At 33.7% G+C, this 24,458-nt stretch overlaps 6 protein-coding genes across 7 annotated transcripts; 3 read left to right on the top strand and 3 right to left on the bottom strand.

Annotated features, from left to right (window-relative positions):
• Positions 1 to 1,075: 1,075 nt before the first annotated feature.
• Positions 1,076 to 3,589, bottom strand: LOC101212801 (L-ascorbate oxidase). The gene is made up of 4 exons (XM_004143434.3): positions 3,072 to 3,589; positions 2,896 to 2,988; positions 2,402 to 2,800; positions 1,076 to 2,309 (listed from the first exon to the last, which is right to left on the bottom strand). The coding sequence occupies exons 1-4, from the start codon at positions 3,351 to 3,353 to the stop codon at positions 1,353 to 1,355; spliced, it is 1,731 nt and encodes a 576-aa protein (XP_004143482.1). The 5' UTR covers positions 3,354 to 3,589; the 3' UTR covers positions 1,076 to 1,352.
• A 1,073-nt stretch (positions 3,590 to 4,662) lies between these two features.
• On the bottom strand, positions 4,663 to 5,592 carry LOC116404329 (uncharacterized protein At1g05835-like). Its single transcript, XM_031886510.1, has 2 exons — positions 5,446 to 5,592; positions 4,663 to 5,052 (listed from the first exon to the last, which is right to left on the bottom strand). The coding sequence occupies exons 1-2, from the start codon at positions 5,501 to 5,503 to the stop codon at positions 4,742 to 4,744; spliced, it is 369 nt and encodes a 122-aa protein (XP_031742370.1). The 5' UTR covers positions 5,504 to 5,592; the 3' UTR covers positions 4,663 to 4,741.
• A 1,860-nt stretch (positions 5,593 to 7,452) lies between these two features.
• LOC101212566 (trafficking protein particle complex subunit 12) lies at positions 7,453 to 9,016 on the top strand. Its single transcript, XM_004143433.3, has one exon. The coding sequence runs from the start codon at positions 7,549 to 7,551 to the stop codon at positions 8,710 to 8,712; it is 1,164 nt and encodes a 387-aa protein (XP_004143481.1). The 5' UTR covers positions 7,453 to 7,548; the 3' UTR covers positions 8,713 to 9,016.
• Positions 9,017 to 9,222: 206 nt separating this feature from the next.
• LOC101212075 (protein NEN4) lies at positions 9,223 to 11,688 on the top strand. 2 transcript variants are annotated; one of them, XM_004143431.3, is made up of 5 exons: positions 9,223 to 10,705; positions 10,805 to 10,851; positions 10,940 to 11,003; positions 11,081 to 11,263; positions 11,383 to 11,688. In XM_004143431.3, the coding sequence occupies exons 1-5, from the start codon at positions 10,244 to 10,246 to the stop codon at positions 11,434 to 11,436; spliced, it is 810 nt and encodes a 269-aa protein (XP_004143479.1). In that variant the 5' UTR covers positions 9,223 to 10,243; the 3' UTR covers positions 11,437 to 11,688. The 2 variants fall into 2 exon arrangements, with proteins under 2 accessions (XP_004143479.1, XP_011657983.1); XM_011659681.2 differs by having other exon boundaries at positions 11,344 to 11,688.
• A 2,963-nt stretch (positions 11,689 to 14,651) lies between these two features.
• On the top strand, positions 14,652 to 17,518 carry LOC101211833 (inositol-3-phosphate synthase). The gene is made up of 10 exons (XM_004143430.3): positions 14,652 to 14,970; positions 15,058 to 15,126; positions 15,279 to 15,414; positions 15,503 to 15,750; positions 15,843 to 16,069; positions 16,171 to 16,286; positions 16,368 to 16,544; positions 16,631 to 16,819; positions 16,907 to 16,969; positions 17,064 to 17,518. The coding sequence occupies exons 1-10, from the start codon at positions 14,783 to 14,785 to the stop codon at positions 17,181 to 17,183; spliced, it is 1,533 nt and encodes a 510-aa protein (XP_004143478.1). The 5' UTR covers positions 14,652 to 14,782; the 3' UTR covers positions 17,184 to 17,518.
• Positions 17,519 to 19,009: 1,491 nt separating this feature from the next.
• On the bottom strand, positions 19,010 to 20,162 carry LOC101212321 (FCS-Like Zinc finger 5). The gene is made up of 2 exons (XM_004143432.3): positions 19,737 to 20,162; positions 19,010 to 19,636 (listed from the first exon to the last, which is right to left on the bottom strand). Exons 1-2 carry the CDS (start codon positions 20,051 to 20,053, stop codon positions 19,480 to 19,482), a joined length of 474 nt encoding a protein of 157 aa, XP_004143480.1. The 5' UTR covers positions 20,054 to 20,162; the 3' UTR covers positions 19,010 to 19,479.
• Between the last annotated feature and the right edge of the window lie 4,296 nt (positions 20,163 to 24,458).

Genomic DNA, 24,458 nt, shown 5'->3' with positions numbered 1-24,458 from the left:
ATATAAGAAGGAAAAAAAAACAAATAATGGTTTAGGATTAAATTGATAATACACTATGGATATACGACTAACATACTTAAAGATTGTTTAGCAAGACTAACATTATTGAAATATCCATAATCGAAAATATGTAAATGTGAGAAGATAAAAAGAAAATGAAAAAATAAAATAACAAATTTGTGGCGAAAATGAAAGAAATTGAAGTGGAAATAAAATTAGAAGAAGAGAAAAATCATAATTAAGAAAAATAAAAGAGAGAATTGTGAGAGTGGAATATTAAAGGTTGATATTTAGATATATCAATTAATTGGTAGAGTTACTACACTTTGGACCAAATGATATACTGAAAAGGGATGAATATTAGTGATCTAATACTACAAAAACTTGAGGATAAAAAAATAGGAAAAGAGTGTCCCTTACTGTAAAGGATAAAGTTGAAATAAACAATAAATAAAACATTTGGTCACTACTGTTGCCTTTCATCTCTAGTTTATAAATATTAAACATTTGGTCATTCCTGTGGGCTGTGATTGTCACCCTCCTTAAAACCTACTACTTTCCATCTTTTAGAAGCAAAAAACCTGTTTAAGTTACGTTTTGCAAATTGCACTTCAATATGAAAATACATATAAATTAAACATCCAATTGTTTTCTTCTACTTCTTTTAAATTAGTCATATTCTTTTGGTCAACTTTTTTATTTTAAAAAAGGCTTCCAACATTGAACTCATAATTTAGTATGTGAAGTTTAAGCCTTAACGCTTTTTAGGCTCAAATTTTAATTATGGCATTAAATACATAAAAATTTCTTTTCAAAATTAAGTGAAATCTTAAACGTATGAATGTGTAGTCTTTATAGTTTATAAAAACAAAAATTTGGTTTTCAATGCACTTGTTAACTATAACTACAGGTCAAAAGTTCTATTAACATTTAATAATATATTTAGTAAAAAGAACAAAATAATGAACTAAATTGATAAATCATTGTTCACAAATCAAAGGTGAATTGTAAAACTTTTTCTTTAGTGGAATGAGATGTGATATCTAAACCTCTAAAATGATAAACTTTATTGTCATAATTGAATGAATAACTGAAATTTTATATAAAAGGAGCAGTTGATATCAACAAAAGTCACACACACACAACATCCCAATAGTAGTCCAAATAAACAACATAACAATGGTATTGTTATTTAAATCATTTAAGAAACTATTACGATTTCTTCTTATTAAGTAGCAATAACATTTACCTATACACTCATAGTGACTCTCAATCAGCACAAAAAATTTGGCTAAACATAAAAGAATATTCTTTGTGTTTTTCTAAAGAATAGTAATCGGAATGGAAATGAGTTAAGGTCTCAAGAACCTCTTGCTCTCCCCGCATCCCATAATGGAAGTAGGCAATTTTCCAACCCTCTCGATCCCTTCTTCAAAAACTACACCCATTCCCATAAAGAAATGCGCGTCGATGTGACAGTGGAAAGCCCAGACACCAGGATTATCCGCCACAAATCTCAAAGCGGTCCATCCATATGGATGCAACGGCACCGTGTTCTTCATGATCGGGTTCTCCAAATTGTACTTGCTTGGATCCTTATAAAGATCGAATTTCCCTTCTCCGTACCCCAAAACCCAGAAATCGTGTCCGTGCAAATGCCAAGGATGTGTTTCGCTGTTGTTTGGGCTCATCATATTGGCGTTCTGTAGTATGATGTCCACAGTTGAATTGAAGTCCAACCGGTATATGGCGTCGCTTACCGTCGCTTCAGGGTTGGGCGCCGGATTAAAAATGTCGTAGTTCTTGAAATCGTATCCAGTGGGTGGTTTTTCCTGGCTGAATGTATGGAGAAGATTGTGCTTTAGAGCAATAAGATATGGGGTATGAGGCATATTGAAGGAAACGTTATTTAACGACCACCGGCGACGGCCATTCACGGTGTTTTGGGTGTTGAGAAGCACGATCACTTTATCGGCGGCTTTGGGCGGCGTGTGGATAAAACCTTGCCGGGCTTTGATGGCTTGACTTTGAGCCAATCGGGGAGTAACATCGTTCCAAGCAGGTGGTGCTGGAGGAGTTGTCGGAGGGAGTCTACTCTGGTGATTTGGGTAGTAATTGAAAATGGCTAATCCAGGGGGGGTGGTTCTTGATCGGCTCACCACATTGGTTGTGATCCAGTAGTTTCTAGAAGGGTCTTGATCGGCTTTTATCAAAACGGAATATGTTTCTCCTGAGTAAATGAACAAATTGTTTACTTGAAATGGCTCAACGTAATGCCCATCAGCTTCAACCACAGTCATGGTGTGACCCTGTTTCCAAAACAGAGAGTTTATCAGTTTAAGCCATTTAAGAAGAATTTCAAGGAGAGTACATGAAATCAAGTAGATGAACTTGTAATTACCTCAATTTGGAAACTGAGAGCTGAAAGAGAAGTGAGACTGGAGACCCTTAATCGGTAAGTTTTTCCCGGTACGACTGTTAATGGATGAAGAACACATTCTGTGCTCGATGAATTGCAGGTACCACTGGAAGATCCCAGAATAGAGCAGTTGAATCTCCCTCTTCCTTGAATCAACAGTGAATCAGGCTCTCCCACCCAGTTGAATCCAGAGCCAGGGGTAGCCAATCCAGTGGCGTGTTCGTGGCTGCTTTTATGATACCAATCTGTGAGGATGAGGTTACGATCAAGATCATAGGAAAAAGGCTCTGTTTGTCCTTCTGGAACCCAAACCACAATGGATCCATAGAGACCATCTTCTCTCTGCATACCATAATGGGCATGGTATAGATAAGTTCCTGGCTGCAGATTTCAAATTTCACAAAGGTCAAACTCAAATTAAAGCATGGAGTTTTTGAGAGACACAAAACAAAACGAGTAAGTCAAGTATCTCTTACTCTGTCTACAACAAACTGATATCTGAAGGTTTCACCAGGCAAAATAGGGCATTGAGTGACACCTTCTGTTCCATCGCTCCATGGTGTTCCGATCTTCAAATGTACGAGCACGTCAGAAAGAAGAACTATAAAACTAACGAAGAAAAATATGGAGAGAAATGAAAATTTAGGGGTACCTGTCGAATTCCATGCCAGTGGATAGCCACGTTTTCGGTAAAGAGGCTGTTCTTGAGCTCAACGATGACGGTGTCACCTTGGTGGGCGTAGATAGTGGGACCTGGAGATCGGCCATTAATGGTCAAGGTAACTTTTTTAAAGCAATCGGGGGACTTCAATTCAGATTTCACTTCCCATTTATAGTTCAGAGTTCTTGATTCTGCAGTTTGAGATTGTAGTAAGAAGAAGACAAAGGAGAGAAGAATTAAGAGGTATCGTGTACTTTGTAACGGCGAAGCCATTGTTAGAATCGTTTGAGTGCTTCTTCTAAAACCCAAAAGGCTTAAAAATCATTGAGGTTGATGCTTTGGGGAAAGCATTGGTTCTATATAAATATCCTGCATGACTTTGACCCAATCAAATCTTGGTCCAAGGCAGCGGCTGCGACATTTTCATTTGAACTTTTTTACATTTTCTACTTACCTCGATAGTGCCAAAAACAAACATAACTGATATATATAAACTATAAAATAATGGCTCATTCTCGATTAATCTACTAAATAATATTAATTGTTCATTAAAGAAAATTCAATCCGCCATACAAAAAAAAAAAAAAAAAAAAAAAAAAAAACTTTGTTAACTTAATCGAGAAGTGTAGCATTATTTTATTGTATTGAACAAATTAGCATATGTATCTTTTTTTTCAAAGAAAGAAAAAGGTGTTCTTACGTTGAATCCAGCAAATATGACGATGGCTTGATAAAAGACGTTAGGTAGAGCTCTTTCAACAATAAATTAACATTTTTACCACATGTTTAAACATACAATAACAATATTAGGAGTTCCAAGTATGTTATTATAGTCATATATAAAATTTTATTTTCATCATCAAGTTATAACAATTAATAATAGTCAACATCAGCCAAACTAATTAATTGGCTTGTAATACAATGCATTTAGAAAAAAATAATAATAATAAGAACAAATTTTTTTCTTAGAAACATGGTATTAACACGTTGTGTGTAAATGATTATTAAATGAGATGATAAGTCAAAACATTTTTTCATGTAGGGTGGACATTCAACTTCTTCTACAACCTCATGGGTACACAAAATCTGATATAATTCTAATTTAGGTACAATTAACCAAATCAAATGATAATTAAAAAGTAATGGAAAATTATTCCCGTTTTGGATTAAGAAATTCTTATATCCCATTTTGAAAAAAAGGGAGTGTCCATTTCATCGTGATAAACCCTTTTTCGTCCCATACGCGTAAAACCATTTTAGATAATATCGAAGTTAATATAATAATAATAATAATAGTCAATTGAAAAGTTAATGAAACTTTCAAGTCCACTGTGCTTTTTTCATTATTTCTTCGAAATTTCTTAGAAACGATCCTTCCGAATTTTCGTATATTTCATTATCTTGACGAATACAAGTTGGAAAAAATTATGGATTTAGATTATTCTTCTTCCTTCTGTATTATATTCAAAGGTATTTTAATTTGCAAGTCATGGTCTAATCTAACGTGGTTCAAGCAACGTCATATGCGCAAATTGGGAATTCGTGAAACAATTGTAATAATGGATAACTTAACAAAACAAAATAAATAAAGATAAGTTTTTATTATTATAAAAGTGTCTAAAGACACTAATTTTGAACCGAGTAAAAAATGAATAAGATTTTTAAGAACAAGATATCTGGGAGGAGAGAGGCTTGAAATTGAATTTGGGGCTTTGTGCATACTTGAAGGTGATGGGTCTGGAATTGAAAATAGGTTGGCCATTGTTGACTAAACACTCGCTATCAGAGATGGCTAAGATGGAAGGATCGATGCTTAGAGTAGTTGCAAAGCCTTTGCAGTCTAGTTTCAAATCAGATTGAGAACATATGCAGTTGTTGGTTATTGTTACTTTCCATTCTGTCATTCCATGGATCTGAAATCCTGTCATGCTTTGGCTGATTTTTATGTTGTTCAAAAAACATTGGCAGTTTCCTGAAACCAATCATAAGCTCTCAGTATCTCAATCTTCAGTTACTTAAACACAATTATATTTGAATGTTTAACCATACTCTAATGAGTTAATTGCTGATTTAACATGATACAAGTTTTTGTTGTTTAACGATCCATCTTTCAGAAAAGACACTAAAGAGTTTCTCTTTTCAATGATAAGGGGAAAAATGATTTTTTTAAAACATTATTTAGGAGTACTATAAGCGAAATTATTTTTAAGAAAAGAAGAATATAGAAAAGGTATGTTCACACCTAATCATAAAACTGCTTTTATAGGAAAGGAAAAAGAAAAAAGTGGAATGACTTGGAAGAGAATAATGGTTAGGATAAATAAAGAAAAGGACAAAATGGAGTTGAAATGCCATATAGTTATACCTGTGGAAATGAGAGAGAGGACAAGAAGGGCAGCAAGAAGCTTGGGGAAGATAGGCATTGTGATTGTGTTCTACAGATTACTATTTTCCTTTTCTTTTTTTATTCCGAGGTTTTTGTGTTGGTGAGGAAAATGAAATTGGGGACTGTCCAATTTAAAGGGAATTTTGTAAATTGTAAAGATGGAAATTAATTCGTAATAAATACATTCATTTCATAAAATGAAAAATACGATTTATTTCCATTACCATTTCCATTTGAGAGGACTTTGATCTTTAAGAAATAATTAAGATTTTAATTAATCGCATATATCATAAAACTTTTTAGCTACCTTTTACAATCGGACGTTGGGTATTTATGTAAAAAGAAAAAAGAAAGAGAACATTTATGAAGATTTAATTTTTCTTACTAATATTCATCTACCTCCCTAAGCCTTTAATTTCAATTCCTTAACGGACATCGGGTATCAAATGAAAAAGGTAAAAGTATTCATTTCCCTTTTTCACTCTTTTGGCAAATTGGACATTGTACTATTTATTCCATTTTCATTTATACCCACTAAATTAGTCTTGAAGGTGGGGATTCTTTTACATTTCTTTTTTTCCTTTCTCTCAATAATTTATTTTTAAAATTTGGAACAAGTCTGCGATGTAAGAATCTACTTAAACTCATTAATTTCAAAGTTTTTGACAAATTTAAGAGATTGGACGATGATGTAGTTCCTATTCTATTAACTTCAAAATCAAAGTCCACAAATCCAGATTTGATCGATGATGTCCTATAACAGTGATATATAACTTGCTCTTCTACAAATACATTTGAATCTCATTTTTCATACTTCTCAAAATACTCATTTTCCAGATTTGGAATGTGTGATTTTTTTTTAATTTCAACCCAAATTACCAAATAATTGTATTTTAATTTAGGTTCAAACACTATTGGAAAGTTATTCAATTATAATCTATACCATTTCAATCGTCCATTTTTAATTATTGTAATTTTAAACCAATTTTAAATTTTGTCTTAATTGGTGTTTTCGGGTGGATCGTGGATTTTCAAATTCTTGTTCGTATCTATTAGCATTTTAATATACAATTTGAAAACATATTACATATTATATGAAAGTTATTGTTATTATTTAACAGGTTTTAATAATTTTTCGAAGGTTTTAATATAATATTGATGGTAAGTACAAGTATTAATATTAGACATTTAAAGGTATAATTAACTCATATTGAAAAAGGTTCAAATTACAATGAATAAAATGATATTTCAACCTATACTTTATTAATTTTTGTTTTGGGTAAATTTGTAGTCTTTGAAAGAATAATTATTTTTATAACACCTACGTGACTGGTAAACTTTATAATTTGTTTATCTATTCTGTGTCAGACGTGTTTAAATAGTATGTTTATAATTATATAATTATATAATTAAAGTGAATTATATACGTGAATTAATAATTTATTAAATTTGGTTAGTTTATTAAATTAGGTACGATCTATTTAATTAAGGTCAAAAGATCTCTAACTTGACTATGTTTCTATATTGATTATGATTTAGTGAAAATGATAATTGATATTCCATAAAGATAAAAATCAGATTTTAGTTGAAAAAGCCAATAGTCATTTTATAGCCATCATTAATTATTGGAGATGAAATTTGATACATAATTTATTCTTCATGCTCTATTGTATATATTTAAAGTATTTATCCTAACATTTTGCACAACTTTTATTTAGAAACTTCATCCCCAACCCCAAATACATATTGAGAAACCCCAACGTATTAATAAAACCCAATGTCCTAAGAGCCCCCATGTGGTGGGTATATTTGAAAATTATTTTTATTCTTTTTCTTTTTCAAATTGTCAGGAAGATTTTCATAGTAAATTCATGAAATGGCCCATGATGTATAATAGGCCCAATACGAAGCTCATTTGGTTTTGGGCCTGAGCCTGGATCCTTTCGGTCCAATGTACAGCACGGTTGATCGATGTAACAAGAAAATAGGAAACTGTTGTCGAAGAAGAAGAAGAAGAAGACCCCAAGGAGGAGGAGGTAGGAAACTGGATCCTCTCGGTCCAACGACTCATCATCGCTCGAGATGGAAACTGAGTCACCGTCACCGTCACCTGACTCTCACTCTCACAGCACTTCCGATCCCGAAACCCTAACAACTGGATTCGAAAATTTGGCAATTTCCTCGGACCCTTTAACCACTCAGTTTGGATCCCTCAACGATCTTGCTCACGATCTTTTCTCTCTTCAAGATCTCGCCACTCGCGGTTCATGGCGTTCAATTTTAGATAAGGTTGCCCGAGCCCGAGCTCTCACCCTGCTTCAGAAGCCCCATGACCACCTCACTTACCTATCCTACAATGTCCTTGCCCTTGTCAAACTCCGACGTTTCGCCGAAGCCCTGGCAGAACTTGATTCTCTTGAAGATCTCAATAGCTCTCAATACAGGTATGAATCGTACCCTAGCGTGTACCCTAATCGAACCGGCTCCATGGTCCCCTTTTCACTTCGGTGGCTGCAAGCGCTAATCCCCATCAAAATGGGCGAGCGTCAACATGGGTTGGACCGGTTCTACGAACTTCTGGATTTTGTACAGTCAAAATTGAAGGATAAAGAGGAGAAAAAGCTCGATGTCTCTGTGAACTTGTGGAAGAAAAGGGTAGTGTTTGTGATTAATTGTATTATTGGCCATCATTTAAGTAACAAGGAGTTTGGGGTTTGTTTAACCTTGATTAATAATTTGTTAAGTGAGGATTTCTCAGATCCTGCTCTGATTTCGAAACTTGGGTATATACAAATGCACGCTGGAGATATTGAAGGAGCTAAACGTTCGTTTAATCGGATTGAGGAGTTGGTTAAAGAGGGGAAAAGTAGTGGGTCGTTAAGCGAAGTAGAGATGAAGAACCTTGTGAATAGGAACAAGGCGTTGGTGTTTTTGGTGGGCAAGGACTATCTATCAGCTGTGAGGGAATATGAGGAGTGTATTGAGAGGGATAATTCGGACATGGTGGCTATTAACAATAAGGCTCTTTGCTTGATGTACTTGCGGGATTTAGCAGATTCGATTAAGGTGCTTGAAAATGCACTGGAAAGAGTTCCGACTGTGGCTCTCAATGAAACAGTGATCGTGAATCTGTGTAGTATGTATGAATTGGCTTATGTTAATCACTCTGAGATTAAGAGAACGCTCAATAACTGGATTGCTCGTGTTGCTCCTGATGATTTTGATTCTTCGAGTACTAGAATTTAAGTTTGTGTGTATGATTTTGGTATTACAATACCTTGTGCATCCGTGCCCCCACATTTTTAACCGGTGTGGGTTTCGAGTTCTATCCCTTGTATCAAAATCTATTCCTCTTTATTGGGTGTCACGTTCATCATTCTACTGGTGGTCATTCAAATGCCTCTTTATTCTACCGTGTTATATTAGTTGTTGTAGCTTATGAGTTACCTTTTAGAATGGTCTGGTAAATTGTTAGTGCCATGAAAATGGTAAATTGTTTTGATTGGATAAACGCAGAACTTTGCAATTGGCATCATTCCCTTTAACCAAATTGCGGGTGATGTTTCTTGTTGTCTAAAGCTTCTAAGGGATTGAACTTGTCTGCACTTCTAATGATTTTATTGCCTGCTCTTAGTTGTTATATTAGGTATATCAAAATCTAATATCCAATTCTATTCGTAAAAATGCATCATAACCGGTCAAATCCTTTATCTGTTATCTTCATGCTTACTGATCAGGAACAGGGTGAACTGCTTGAGGAAATAGATAAAAGGAAAGTGTGGGGTCATCAAAAACAAAAACTGGTTCAACCCCTTTGATGTTTCTCCTTTCCTTCCTGAATTTGCATCTATGGTCCATTCTTGAATTTTTATTCCACAACTAGGATGGGGAAGTTTTAAACTTTTGATGAATTCTCTCTACTCAGAAGGTTTTTATTTCTGCTAGTGTAATTTTTTGTTACATTTCTTCTGGGCCAAAGTTAAAATTAGAGGGATGATACAATTGAATCGAACCCAATGCCAAAATCGAACCCAATCCGTGAATCAAATCAAAAACTCAAACTTTACTGCTGTGTCTGTTCAGTTTGATTTAAAATTACCAAGTAAATCAAAATTTCTTAGTTTGTTTTGGTTTCGGATTTGTAAACTGAATTGTTTGTATTGTTCCTATTATACAATTGAATCGAATAGTTTATATTAGCTAAATTGAGAAAGTTAACTCTGATTGCAAGTTTTATAGCAAAGGGAAAATATTCATGTAATTTTATTTTAGTCTGTTTTTCCTATTAAACAGAGATTGAGGAAATAATTCTCGTCTAACTTACACAACTGTATAAACAAACTTTTATTTTATGTTTTGGTTGATTAATTAAGAGTAGAGTAATAAAATATGGAAGGCAAAACAAGGGATGAGACGGAATAATTTTTGGTTAAGAAGACCTGGCTTGAAAGGTTCCATCAATATTCCAAAACGATGCTGCATGAACTGTATTTGATTGCAGAAAGCAATAGGAAAGTGACAACAAAAGTCATTCTTAACGTTTCTTGATGATCAATTTACCGTTCAATTTGAGCTGGTTTTGCAATTGACACCCTCCAGAAGCTAAGGACTTCTTCATCCACGGACCAAGCTCTTGACTTTAATTTCAAGACAACCAATCAAACCCTCAACACCAAGAATAATCCTCTCTTTTCTTCGCCCATTTATAACCTCTTCAATCTCCCATGTCATTGAACATTAAGAAAACAAAACTTTATCTTGAAACTATTTGACATAAATGCCAATGGATATGGAGGCTTCAAGTTCATTCAAAGAAGGTGCAGCTGAGATTGTATTTTTCGACTTGGAAACTACCGTACCCAAAAGAGTTGGGCAACGGTTTCGAGTATTGGAATTTGGTGCTATTGTTGTCTGCCCAATGAAACTTGTAGAGCTCGAGAGCTTTACTACTCTCATTAGGCCAACGGATTTATCTGCTGTTGCGTTGAGGTCTAGCCGACCTGACGGAATAACTAGAGCAGCTGTTGCAACTGCACCATTGTTTGAGGAAGTGGCTGACAAGATATTCAGCATTTTGAATGGAAGGATATGGGCAGGTCACAACATTCGAAGATTCGACTGTGTTCGTATTAAGGAGGCATTTGCAGAGATTGGCAGGCCTGCTCCTATCCCAGTTGGGATGGTTGATTCTTTAGGAGTCTTAACGAACAAATTTGGCAAGAGAGCCGGGAACATGAAGGTGAGAAATAACGAACTTTTGAACCTTGAAAACCATAACATATAGCATACAACGTTTGGCAAAATAGTTCTCATATATTTTGAACTGTTTTATATTTAGATGGCATCATTGGCTTCTTACTTTCAGTTGGGACAGCAAAAGCACAGGTATCAATACAATTGATCGACTCCCTTCTTTGTATGTGTTAACTTGTATCATCTTAGTTCACAAACTGACAAAAGTATTTTTGTGCAGGAGCCTCGACGATGTTCGTATGAACTTGGAGGTTCTCAAACATTGTGCTACTGTTCTATTTCTGGTATGTATACAAAAATTTCTACCACATATGCCGCTCTTCTTGGACAAATGAGTTATCTAAAACAATTTCTCCACCAGGAATCGACCCTCCCAAGCATATTGCAAGAGAAGTGGAAGACTTCATCCACCAAAACAACTCGAAGCAGAGCCAATGGGAAGCTGAATTGCAGAGAGGAAAGTAGTCGAAAATCTCCTCCATCATCACCGGGATATCAACTGAGATCAGTTCCTTATTCAAGGGAAGGATTAGGCATTGGAAAGGTTTAGTCATAGGTCTTTCTTTATATTTCAATGAAATGTTTTCCCCAACCAGTTTATGAAAATATGCTGAATTGAAACAGATGACAGCTAAGGTAAAGAATTTATTCTACATGGCTCAGGGAAAACAGCATCTCAACGTCTTACTTAAACATTCTCGACTGCTATTACGGTGACTTGAAACCACATGGTTGTCCTTTGCACTCCAAATTGTCATTGTTTTGTAATAAGCTGGAAAGGAAGACAACAATATATTTTCTATGAAGGACAGGAAGTGTGGACGTAAAAGAGCGGTATGTCATCTTCTTGATGAAAGTACCTTGTGCTTTTGGAGAGTGATTCTTGTTTGTTCTTGGGAGGGATTCTTTCATGTACATATATGAAAATATATAACCAGAAATCCATTGGTTTATTCTTTCATTACTTCATCCTGTTTTGTTTTTAAGTTATGAGTACATCTTCAAATTTTATGCAAAATGAACCAAGTCCATTTCCTATACCCTTTTCCCTTTCAAATGGAACCTTTCTTTCAAAACAACACATGGCTGAAATCATCTCTCACCAACCATCTGGATTTTGAACAGCACAGTTAAATATATACAAATACACACATAAAGCTTTAAATCTCAGTTTCATGGCTCTGCCATGAATTCTTTAAATCAATTTGTTACCAAGAGAAAATTTAAACTTGGAACAGACCACATTTATAATTTTGTCCATTAAACTTGTTCGATAAAAATAAAAAATCAACTTTTAAATCTAACTGAAATTAGGTTAATTAATTAACATAATCTGGAGGTGGAAGATTTGATCATTCATCCTACAATTAATTAGTAAATATATGAAAAAAAATTTGTAACTCTCCTAGTCAATTTGTAAGTATTTATCCCTCCCACAAGTTTTCTTTCTTCAATTCTTTCTTAAGTTTTTATTCTAAACTTCAAGTGGTGGAGTGGCAACCCTACTACACCTTTTAGATTTAATTATAATGTTTTCAACTAACTATAACCTATAAATTAACTATAGTATAATAATTTAAAAATCATCTTCCTCAAAAATACTTTGTGACGAGACACAAATTACTATAATCTACGAGCTATTATAATTGACAAACCATAATAATCACTAACCAACTTAGCACTTCAAACAATCTCCTCTATTTAAAAATTAACAAAATATTTTATTGGATTTGACATAGTTAGGTATGGTTGATAAATTGTGATGTTATGTTATATTTATAAATAAGATTAGAAAATGTTGTAATTTTGAGGGAAACAAATAAACGTCAAATCAGGAAGCTACAATTGGATTCCAACTAAAGTTTGATAGCAAAAATCCAAAAGGGATGGTGTATGTTTCAGAGCCCCACTTTTGAATTAATTCACATCCTCATTATTCATACATATATTGTAATAATTGAACACACCCTTAAAAAACTATAACGTGTAAGTACTCCTTTTGTAATGTTTTATTTATTTATCTCATAAGTAATCTACCATACCCTTACCCCCTCAAATATCACAATGACATGGACGACAAGGGGCCTCCAAACAAGGGGCCTTCAATGGCTTATAAACAGCAATTTTTTTAATTTTTTAGCTAAAAAAGTAGATCAAATTTCACGAGATCTCTTCTTTATCACATTCACAACTACCAGACTCTTCGGAAAAGTTGGATAAAAAGGAAAAGCAAACAGAGCTTTTGGTAAAGAAAAAGGGCCACACCAATTTTTAACCCCAAACAAAATAGTAGTGGGGATGTATATGAAGTTTCAGAAATGCATTGGTTTGGGATCAGTTGTTGGAATTTACAAAGAATTGAATTGACAAGTTTCCAACCAACTCTGTTCTATATTGTGATACAATTCTACTGTTTCATGCCTCTGTTTCAGCTTTTGCACAATTTCCTGTTTATAGTTATACAAACCCATGTGACACCTCTAGTTTTCTTTCGTTTCATTTTGGACTTTATGGCACCCACCCACCTTCCATTCATTTACTTATTTACTTTATTCTTCTTTAACCGATTAAAACTACCGTTTTATTGAATTGAGAAAAATAAACAGAAATCATACATAATATATTATCACGTGAATAAATGGGGTGGGTTTCCTGCACATTGATGGGGATGAGGATGGGACCTCCATCGCCACCTATTGGATACAAGGGAACATTCTAGATTACCCTTTACAATTTCATATCTAATTTCATCGAATTATTAAACAAAAAAATTGAAAGTTCTTTTGTTAGAAGGTAAATAATGTCTTTTCAATTAAACTATTCTGGATTATAAGCTAAGAAAAACAATGGATTGATTGATTGATTGATATATATGGATGTATGCATTAATTAAGAACAATGAAGAAGGGGGAATGGTATTGCTGGGTGATGAGAGCCACAAAGGTGATACAAGGTCACGAGCCTCCCTCTGCATGGCATTAGAAGACCCACCTTTTCCTACACCGCCACATAGGCTGCTCTTGCTTTATCGTGATCTGATCTATGCCCCCAGCAACCCCATATTCTTCTCTCTTCCTTTTTCTTTCTCATTATTTTAGAAGAATGTTCACAACCACCCACTAAACCACCAAATATAATAAGGGCCCATTGTACACTCTTGATGATGAGTTTGATTGAACATCTTCCATGTAATTTATAGTATCATATTCATTTATTTTTTATTACTTATGCTTTCTTAGAAGAGTATTGATATTTTTTTGTAGTTCTAAAGAAATTATATAGTGCATGCATTCATATTTGTCCTATAAAAAAAAAAAAACAACTAAATCAAAATAGGAAGTTACATAAGAAAAAAGTTTGATAAAAATGCAAAGACATAAAAGTAAGTTTGAAGAAGCAAGTATGTTTCGTCTTAAAATAATGATGATGGATTGTGTATATATATATAGCTTGCATTATTTAAATTATGGTCACATCAACTTTGGACAGAGACCATAATTGACCACGTGTCGGAATATTACGCCCTCCCCTCTCTCCTTTTCCATCAAATTCACACATTTCCATATATCAAATCAATTTCTCATCAACTATATATAAAGCCAATAGCTTTAGTGGGCCATACACCCCTCTCCTCTGAATTACCTCATAGTATATATATATATATATATTATTGATAATTTGATGTCTTCCAATGTAGAATAAATGGGTTAGAATACAATTGATATATTATTGATAATTGGGTTAGAATAGTGAATAGAAGGTAATTGTAGACGAAACGGAAGAATAAGAAAGAAAAAAAACTAATTACCAAAATTAAGGAATGAAATAGGGAACGAAATCTGCTAATCTACAAAGTAGTATGTATATATGGTAATCCATGCATGTCATGCCACGTGTTAACTATTTGAGTGCATTTTCGTCTATAAATGAAACCATCAGCAGAAGGCAATGGATCACATACATTACAGCAGCCTGAGCTACAAAAAAAATTCAGCCTTTGTTTGGTTCATTGTAAAATTCTCACTACTTTTTCTTCTTGCATTTCTAAAACAGAAAAAGGAAAATGTTCATTGAGAGCTTTAAGGTTGAGAGTCCAAATGTGGAGTACACTGCGAATGAGATTCTTTCTGTGTACAACTATGAAACAACAGAACTTGTTCATGAGCTTAAGAATGGTAGCTATCAATGGACGGTGAAGCCCAAGACTGTCAAATACCAATTCAAAACTCAAACTCATGTCCCAAAGCTAGGGTTTGTTGTTTATGATTGTTTTACAATTTTTTATTTTGACAATTTCTTTTATGAGAAGAAAATTTCTTATGACTTTGTGTTGTGCAGGGTTATGCTTGTTGGATGGGGTGGGAATAATGGTTGTACTCTTACAGGGGGGGTTATTGCCAATCGAGAGTAAGATTTCTTAGAAAAGTATTTTTGTTGCAAATTTTGAGATGGGTGTTGTTCCTTTTGGGCACCAACATCTTTTGTTCTTTTGTATTTGAGTTTCTGCTGAAGTAACTTCTTTACTTTTTTTTAACGTGGATTTATTTAAATATTCTCAGAGGGATTTCCTGGGCAACTAAGGATAAAGTACAACAAGCCAATTATTTTGGGTCATTGACTCAGGCTTCGTCCATCCGGGTGGGTTCTTACAATGGAGAGGAGATCTATGCCCCATTTAAAAGCCTGCTTCCTATGGTAGTGACCTTTTAGTTTAAAGGAGGAGGAGGGCTATGTTAATTACATCTCTGTTTTTTTAACCTCCATTATATTGTTTAATCTACAGGTTAATCCAGATGACATTGTGTTTGGAGGTTGGGACATTAGTGACATGAACTTGGCAGATGCCATGGCAAGGGCCAAGGTGTTTGATATTGACCTACAAAAGCAGTTGAGACCCTACATGGAATCCATGGTCCCACTTCCTGGGATCTACGACCCTGATTTCATTGCTGCTAATCAAGGTTCTCGAGCTAACAATGTGATTAAAGGAACCAAGAGAGAACAAGTCCAACAAATCATAAGTGATATCAAGTAATATGTTACTCTAGTTCTGTTTTGTTTGTTGCAATTGTTTAGAAGCCCATGCCCTTTTTTTTCTTGTAATTAATTCTCTGAATCCTTAGGGAGTTTAAGGAGAAGAGTAAAGTGGATGAAGTTGTTGTGCTTTGGACCGCCAACACAGAGAGATACAGCAATGTAGTTGTGGGACTGAATGACACAATGGAGAGCCTTTTAGCTTCTTTGGACAAGAATGAGGCTGAAATATCTCCTTCTACCCTGTATGCCATAGCCTGTGTTCTTGAGAATGTTCCTTTTATCAATGGAAGCCCACAAAACACCTTCGTCCCAGGTATGATATAAGCTTAACATTTTTAGCTCTCTTGCTTGTATGTTCCTAAGCATCAAACATTTTGATGATGAGTTCTTTGGGTTAAAATCTTCCAATTTCAGGGTTGATTGATTTGGCTATTAGGAGAAACAGTTTGATAGGAGGAGATGACTTTAAGAGTGGTCAAACCAAGATGAAATCTGTCCTAGTAGATTTTCTAGTTGGTGCTGGTATTAAGGTAAAACTCTGACACAAAAATGGCTTGGTATTCAACTAACTCAGGAAACTAGTGAAATCAAATCATTATCTCTGATTTCAGCCAACTTCAATTGTGAGCTACAATCATCTTGGAAACAATGATGGAATGAATCTCTCTGCTCCACAAACCTTCCGCTCGAAAGAAATATCAAAGAGCAATGTGGTCGACGACATGGTCTCGAGCAATGGCATCTTGTACGAACCAGGGGAGCATCCAGACCATGTTGTAGTGATCAAGGTGCTTTCTCTTTTGGCTTTGCTTCTCTGTTGAAGTTTTTGTTTTGTTTGTTTTTTCCCTGATTTGAAAGTGTTTGGCTCTTTTAGTATGTGCCATATGTTGGAGATAGCAAGAGAGCCATGGATGAGTACACGTCAGAGATATTCATGGGCGGAAAGAGCACCATTGTACTGCACAACACATGCGAGGACTCCCTCTTGGCTGCTCCCATTATCCTTGATTTGGTTCTACTTGCTGAGCTAAGCACTCGCATCCAACTCAAGGCTGAAGGAGAGGTGGGTTGAAATTTAAGAATTGATTGCATCTTTTTCAAACTTACAAAAGATGAAGATTGAAGATCAGTTGGTTGTTCCTTTTTGCAGGGGAAGTTTCATTCTTTCCACCCAGTGGCTACAATACTGAGCTACCTTACCAAGGCACCTCTTGTAAGTACAAATTCGATCTTCTTTAAGTTGTGAGCTCTAACTTGAACTTAAAGAAAAAGAACTCCTAACAAATTTGAGAGTAATGGAAAAACAGGTTCCCCCAGGCACACCAGTTGTGAATGCACTATCAAAGCAAAGGGCAATGTTAGAGAACATTCTGAGGGCCTGTGTTGGGCTTGCTCCTGAGAATAATATGATATTGGAATACAAGTGATCGAAGGAGGAAGACTGATCTTGAGAGATTCTGCCTTTTTCTGCTTTACAAGTTTGAGTTTGATGTAATTGTTCTTTGGAGAACCTCTCAGCTATGTTCATTTCTTTTTCTTTCTTATGGGTGTTTCTAGAGAAGTAAGCTTTTGTGAAGGCTGTTGTGTTGACTGATTCAACAGCATCCCTCAATGGGAGTAGATAATCAGTGGGTTAAGGGTAAGCCACTGTTCAGTTTGCAAATTAATGGTATATATTTTCAATCTGAATTTCTGGACATTTCAATACAACTAAAACAATATTGTAGTTATAAGTTGAAGATATTGGTAAACTTTGACATGAGCCATAATCTTTGATAAACACTATATACCAGTTGCTCTGCTGTTTACGTTATCTCTAAACACCAAAAAATTACGTATGTTTAGCATTTAGTTTGGTAAATTCTTAATGAATGGTTGAAGTTAATGAAATGTGATGGACCATTTTGCACCACATGAAATAATTGTTCAATATATTTTTCTAAAGGTGTGGTTCCAGGGTGAATTATACTCATGCTGGCAACTATTTACTAAATGAAAAATCTTATAGAAAGTGATAGAATTAAAGTTTGATTATCATACTTTAGTTAACAAATATAAGGGCGTATAACACATATAAATGATAACGTAAATGAGCCAAGTCTTCCATAGTAATTGACATGCACTTGAAATTAAAGCTAAGTTGAAAGGTTGAAAGCTAATGTGAAAGGTCTGGTTGTTGTTTTTGGATATTGTATAATTGCCAACACATCTAGTTATACTCAGCTTCGATTGGATCATGGTATTAAACAATGATGTAGTTATTCATATGTTTAGATGTACCACAGAGATAATTTCCAATACTTTTATCAATTAAAATTACTGAAATGGGCTTGTAGTTTGCTACAAATGATTTTTCTTTTAAAGTTACTACGCTCACAATTTTTACGGTGTAAACACACATTTCCAAAAAGCAAGTGATGTGGAATAACTAATGTTATTAAACTGAAATAACATTCAAGCTCAATAGGCTATGGAGACACTCTCTTGATAAACACTGTTCTATATATAAATATTCACCTCATAAAAGTTACAAGCAGATTGCATCGATTGTTTCAGCATAATAAAAGGAATAATTTCGATAGTTGGGTTTTGTAAGTACAAATCAGCCAGCTCTAGCCAAGTGGGATAATGGGCCTATTCGGGCTAATGTTTGAAGTGGCAGCTTTCAAGAATTTGTAGTTACATCTTAAATAAATGGTATCTCTATCTATATTGGGTATCATTTGTAGAGATAGTAATCGTGGTTAGCAGACTTGGAAAGCTTAAATTTGAGATACTTTTATCTTCTAGACTAGTTACTTTAAAGTTTTATTAAAATTAGCGGTGGAAAAAAGTAAGATTGACGTTTGGTAAATTTTAATTTGTAATTTTTTTAAATCGATATTATTTAATTATATGAAGCTAAATTAAGCTTATAATTTTAATTATTTTCAGTGGATTTATATTCAGCATAATATATTTTTCTTTAAAATTTTATATGATTAGTTTTAATTAACTTTGTTTGAAAGAGGTTTAAGAAATGTAAACTCATAAAAAGATACATTTAAAAATATATGAAAAGAGTATATTTATATGAAAGATATTTTTGATCTAAAAACTACTATTACTAGTTAGAATTTAAAAGGTACTGAATCTATTTTCAATTCTCGAACGACCATTCCTTGAAATTCACATATATCATAATTTGATACCAAATTCATATGTCTCATCTCATAATTTGATACCAAATACATTTAATTCATGTTTTAAATAATTAAAAAAGAAAAACAATAATTTTCTAATGGGTGTTGTAGAGCTAGGTAGTTAGAACTTAGAAGTGTTCCAGATCATAAAATTACAATATATCTAATACAAAATCGACATCAAATAAATAATACTTCCCCTCCCCCTCCCCCTCTCCCCACAGCATTTTTCCTTTCCCTTTAGTTTTTTTGTTTTCATTTTCCCTTTTTACTTTTTTCAAGATTTTCCAAATATTCCATTTGTACAAAGTTACCAAAATATACCCATCATCATATAGTAACCTCATACTCCAACACCCCACCCAGCTGGCGTGTGACCAACCACCGCCCCAGCCGGAATCGGAGTCGGTACTGGAATTACATTCATATATTATGTAATTATAAAATACATATAAACCCCTCCGCTCTACTTCTACCCACAATAATATTTTTTTTTTTTTTACTTTTATATTTCCACTCTAATCGATCGTTACTTAATTAATTACCTCCCTCCACCCTCTGCTTCCTTCTTCCTCGACCCCCTTACCCCCATCCCCGCCGCTTGCCGCTCCTCTTTCTTCTTCCCTCCGTACTCTTTTCTCTCATCTTCTTTTATTTGCTTCTCTCTACACTCCGAACTGCAAAACGCGGTGTCCCCTCTGCACATACGCGTCACATCTCCCAAATTAAATTACAAATTCTAATTTTCTTAAGATATTGGGAAAGAAAAAGAAATCGAGAGAGAGGAGGGTACTGTACCTGTACATGTAGATATCACGGCCCGGAGCGAGGCGGCGTTTGCAGAGACCGCACGTGCGGAGGAAGTGATCGTTAGGTGGGGACTGATCTCTTAAATTTCGAGGAGAAACCAAGGCGGAGTAATTAATGGCGGTGGTATTATGAGGAAGTGAAACCGGGGGGATGGGGTGGTGAAGATCGTAGCCGCCGCCGGGGTTGTTGATGATCTGATCGGATGAGGGTTGTTCTTCAAATTCGACGTCGGGGATATCCCCTCTGATTCCGGTCATACTGGTAGTTCTCTTGATGGGAAGACGAGGGCGTTTGCCAAGCAGCATATTAAAAGAAGAAGAAGCGGAAAAATGAAGGTGGAGGCGGGAGGAAGAAGAGAGAGTGGGGGAAGTTGGAGGAGTGTGAGAAACTACGCCAATTGGGCAAATAAAGAAATATATAGGAAGAGTGTTTTTGAGTTAGAGAGAGAAAGAGAGACTGAGATTGATTAATTAGTATTTTGATGATGAGTGAGAGGGAATCTTGGCCGTTGCTTGCGGGCACCACGTAGCCCAAGAGATCCCACGTCACGCTTTTTTAGTTTTTCTTTTTCTCCAATAACTGTAAAGTTAAAATTGTTATTTCAATTATTTGACGTTTACGGAAAAGGATGTAAAGTGGGTTATACTCTATTTTCTTTTCACAGCCCCCATGCTTAATTAATCACACACTACTTATGTTAATCTTATTAACATTAATCAGGTGCAAATCTTGTGCCATTTATCGTTATCCATTTCTCATTTTTCATTCATTTCCAAACCTTATCTTACATATTTTCCTTTTCTTTTTAATTAAATGCTAAAAATGGTATACATACTTAATTATCCTTTCTTCTTCTTAATCTTCTCGTTCATTTGCCCACTTATCTTACATGTTTTCTTTTAATTAAATGCTAAAAATACTATAAACAAGAAAATTATATTATGTAGTAAAATTAATAGTTTAACTTAACGAGGGATATTTATCGAGTAAAAATCAACATTAAATAAAAATAAAATAACATACAACATTGAAGTACTTGAGTTTCGGACCTACAAATTTGATATAGCATCTAAGTCTATAAATGAAGAAGAAAAAGAATGAGATCTTGTGTATGTGTTAGGAGATTAAAAGGAAATAATGAGATGTGTAGTGGAAGAAGGATTAGGCGATGAGAGGGAAACATCATAATGAGATGAGTGAAATTATATTTAGAAAAATGAAAAATTAAGGAAAAGGGATGGACAAAAACGTCATATTCCCACTTACTAATACTAAAGAGACAATGGGACAGCAATGGCACATCCCCATCTTTTCCTTCGTCCCCCTTTTAACCATTGTTTGCCTTTCCCTTCATTCATTCATTCATTCATTCATCCCCTTTTTTTCCCCCTTCTATCACATCTCCCCTTTCTCACTAAACCCACTTTCCCAACACACACACACACACACATTTTTAATCCTTTTTACTGCACAATGACACGCACCCGAAAGATTTCTTAATTTCTCCACTTTGAATGGAAGGAAATGAGGACACAGCAACCTCTTACCTTTTTAGTCTACTATTTTCCTATGCTTTTCTTGCCTAAAACTAACTTCAAAACATCCCTTCTTCATTTACATGTCTCCTACTCATACCTTCACCAATAATATAACAATATAGGAAAATAAAATCTCATGTCGATGGAGATAGTTGATTATCTGATTATCTAATCCATGTGAAACTTTAATATTTTTGTTTTTGTTTGTTTAATTAACCAATTCGGAAGTGTTCGTAATTTCCCACGGCTCCTTCTTCTTCAAAAACAAAATCCAATTTTGTGCATTATGCCATTTTCCGCAATTAGGACCACTAGGTGTCGTTTTGGTTTAAAACGACAACTACATGACTCATCTTCTAAATTCCATTTACGCTACCTCATGGATATATATACGGTGGATAATAACATTAATTACACCCAATTACTAATTATATCATCAGTCTTAAATTATTATTATTAATTTTAAGGAATGGGAAATCATAAAAGTGGAGAGAAAAGGAATGACGAAGACATAAACAGACGAATCAATGAATTTAATTTTGGACCCATGAGACACACATCACCCTTGGGCCTTGTTGATAAAATATCAACAAGATTCCACGTGGCAATTGTTGATTCCGCCGAAGGTAAGATTTTCCTTTTTAATTAGACCATAGATTTTCATATAGGATTACATCACAATCACTAATGATATCAGTTTTCACTAACCCTATTATTTTAATCCCCCTTCAACAAAGCACACCCACCAAAGTTATTGCAATTACTTTACTCCAAATATACAAAACAACTCCTCTTCCAATATTTCAATAAGTTTAGCTCCATACATGATAATTGACATGATCTTCTTCGATGTATAATTAGTTTAAAAATTGGTACAAGATATATACAACTGGAGTCTAATTAATATAAAAGTGGTGACATCATACCAATTATTTTGGATATATATATTATGTTGTGAACTATCACATAATGGATTATATAACATATAATATAGCATTGATCAGCGTAATAATGCGGTGTTTGAGAAAATAATTTGAATTAATTATGTTGTAGTAATTGTTAATTAACCTAGTTTTTGGGGGTTAGGGAGATCCTAAGTTAAGGCATGCATGTGGCCACAGAAAAGAAAAATAAAAAGGAAAGTTGGGGAACTGCAGTGCACTCAGCTGCTGCCTCATTGGGGAGCTGAAAAAGGACTTTACCCACTAATTATTGCTCTCCACTTTTTCATTATAATTTTTTCCACTTACCTTTCCATCTTCCCAAACACATTTTCTTTTTCTTTTTATTAAACAAAATATTTACTTCATATAATATGTCATCTCATTTTTCAGCAAACAAAATCAATTTACACAAATCTTTCATTTTTTCAGGGTGTATTCCTTTGTAAGCTATTTATTAAACAAGTGTAGCTTATATTTACCCACACTTTACACAAGCAAAAGAAAAAAACATATTAAAGAATGTCACTATGCCATATTTTAATAGTGCTAATCCGATTTTACCGTAAGATTATGGGTGCATCTCAACACCCACATTTTTTTTCTTATTAAAAACCAAACCTACAACAAATAAATATTTTTTAGGTAAATCAAGTGCAATCTAATATTTCCTTTTAACTTTTATTTTCTTTTAGGAATTAGACACGTAGATTTAGTATCGCTAATTTACTATCATGATGTCACGTACAAGTCAACATTTTTGAAAGAAAACATCTTAAAATTATTGAAGAATTAAAATATTTGATGATAAGATTCGTGCATATATTAATTAGTAGTGTTGTTACTAAAGAATAATGTTGTCATCAATGTTATATGAACTTTTTCTAATTCAAATAATTTTTTTGATACTAATTTAGCAGATTTTGAACATATTTCACAAAAAGTATTGATTCATACGACTATAGAAGCATTTTTATATATGTTTATGGTGATAAAAGAAGAAAAAAGAACCAAAGAGGGGGTTTAGGAAAAATAACAAAAAGATAGCAAAATAATGAATATTTAGATACTCCCAAATAATTAAATGAGAGAAGGAAAGATACCTAAGGTAAGCATCGTTTCAAATTAAAAGGAAAAGAAAGAAAGAAAGAAAGAAAGAAAGTAAGTTTGAAGAATAAGAAAATATATAAGTCCACAACTCGCCCACGTGAAAGAATAAAAATACACACATATAGCGTCATTCCTACTCCCTGCAATTGCAAATGATAAAAATAAATAAATAGAAAAGATATTTAACCAAGATTGAGTACTAACTTAACTCTGATTAATTCGTTTGTATACATGCTTTTATTGATTTACAGTTCAATTATACGAAATAAAGTTAATACCTGTTTGATTATATAACCAGTAAACCCTAAATAGTGTCTCTATTTGGTTTAAAGTTTATATACCAAATACAGTACTTAGTACATATAACTATGTTTGTTATATCTCATAAATTTACGGGACTGTTTGAAACGTTTAGCCATAGTAAATACTATATAAAAGATTTTAATCGAGATTATTTGACAAATATGAATTTTTTTTATTTAAATAAAAAAAATATATATTCCTTATATTTAGGACCATTTACAAATAAGGAGTCAAAAGTTCTTCTTTGAAGAAGATAAAAGATATTCTTATGGTATAATTATTTCTTGGTTTCTTAAAGAGCAGAAGTTCTAAATGTAAATGTTAGGAAACGTTATGGAATATCGTCCTACGAGATTGAAGGTTGAATTCTTATGGTGATAGCTTGTTAACGTAACTTTAAACTTAAGTTAATCTCAATAATATTTTTTATCTAAGTAAAGAAGCTTCTCAAATATAGATCGTATTTATCAAATCCCATTGTGCCACAGACTTTAACAGTCTCTCGTTTTAAAAACTCCTAGGTTGTTAGAGTTTTTACTATTAGATATTTATTATTTTTTAGTTATTTGATCGTCATAGTTGTTTTTATTATTTGGTATAGTAAATTTTCAAACTAAAAGGAATGTAGTCATAGATACATATTTTTAAAATCAAAACTAAAATGATATATATATAATAAATTAATAGGGTGTGCTTAAAATCTTGGTAAGCGTCAAGTATCATTATTTAAACGATTTTTTTTTTTATAAATATTTTGAAAGTAGGTTAGATTTAAAAAGAAATTAATTTTAAAATTTAACCTATTTAATTGGGTGAGT

Source organism: Cucumis sativus, chromosome 6 (assembly GCF_000004075.3).
Source record: "Cucumis sativus cultivar 9930 chromosome 6, Cucumber_9930_V3, whole genome shotgun sequence".
Taxonomy (NCBI): domain Eukaryota; kingdom Viridiplantae; phylum Streptophyta; class Magnoliopsida; order Cucurbitales; family Cucurbitaceae; genus Cucumis; species Cucumis sativus.
This window is presented reverse-complemented; position numbering and strand designations above follow the sequence as displayed.

Bases quoted from the DNA above. Each gene is read 5' to 3' on its own strand.
- LOC101212801 (XM_004143434.3), bottom strand. From the start codon at position 3,353: ATGGCTTCGCCGTTACAAAGTACACGATACCTCTTAATTCTTCTCTCC. The intron at 2,801-2,895 runs GTAAGAGATACT...TGAAATCTGCAG, and splicing joins ATCAGTTTGTTGTAGACAGA to CCAGGAACTTATCTATACCA. The intron at 2,310-2,401 runs GTAATTACAAGT...TTTTGGAAACAG, and splicing joins CTCTCAGTTTCCAAATTGAG to GGTCACACCATGACTGTGGT.
- LOC116404329 (XM_031886510.1), bottom strand. From the start codon at position 5,503: ATGCCTATCTTCCCCAAGCTTCTTGCTGCCCTTCTTGTCCTCTCTCTC. The intron at 5,053-5,445 runs GTATAACTATAT...GATTGGTTTCAG, and splicing joins CCTCTCTCTCATTTCCACAG to GAAACTGCCAATGTTTTTTG.
- LOC101211833 (XM_004143430.3), top strand. From the start codon at position 14,783: ATGTTCATTGAGAGCTTTAAGGTTGAGAGTCCAAATGTGGAGTACACT. The intron at 15,127-15,278 runs GTAAGATTTCTT...AAATATTCTCAG, and splicing joins GGGGTTATTGCCAATCGAGA to AGGGATTTCCTGGGCAACTA. The intron at 16,970-17,063 runs GTAAGTACAAAT...ATGGAAAAACAG, and splicing joins ACCTTACCAAGGCACCTCTT to GTTCCCCCAGGCACACCAGT.
- LOC101212566 (XM_004143433.3), top strand. From the start codon at position 7,549: ATGGAAACTGAGTCACCGTCACCGTCACCTGACTCTCACTCTCACAGC.
- LOC101212075 (XM_011659681.2), top strand. From the start codon at position 10,244: ATGCCAATGGATATGGAGGCTTCAAGTTCATTCAAAGAAGGTGCAGCT. The intron at 10,706-10,804 runs GTGAGAAATAAC...TTTTATATTTAG, and splicing joins AGAGAGCCGGGAACATGAAG to ATGGCATCATTGGCTTCTTA. The intron at 10,852-10,939 runs GTATCAATACAA...ATTTTTGTGCAG, and splicing joins TTGGGACAGCAAAAGCACAG to GAGCCTCGACGATGTTCGTA.
- LOC101212321 (XM_004143432.3), bottom strand. From the start codon at position 20,053: ATGCTGCTTGGCAAACGCCCTCGTCTTCCCATCAAGAGAACTACCAGT. The intron at 19,637-19,736 runs GTACAGTACCCT...GCGTATGTGCAG, and splicing joins CGTGATATCTACATGTACAG to AGGGGACACCGCGTTTTGCA.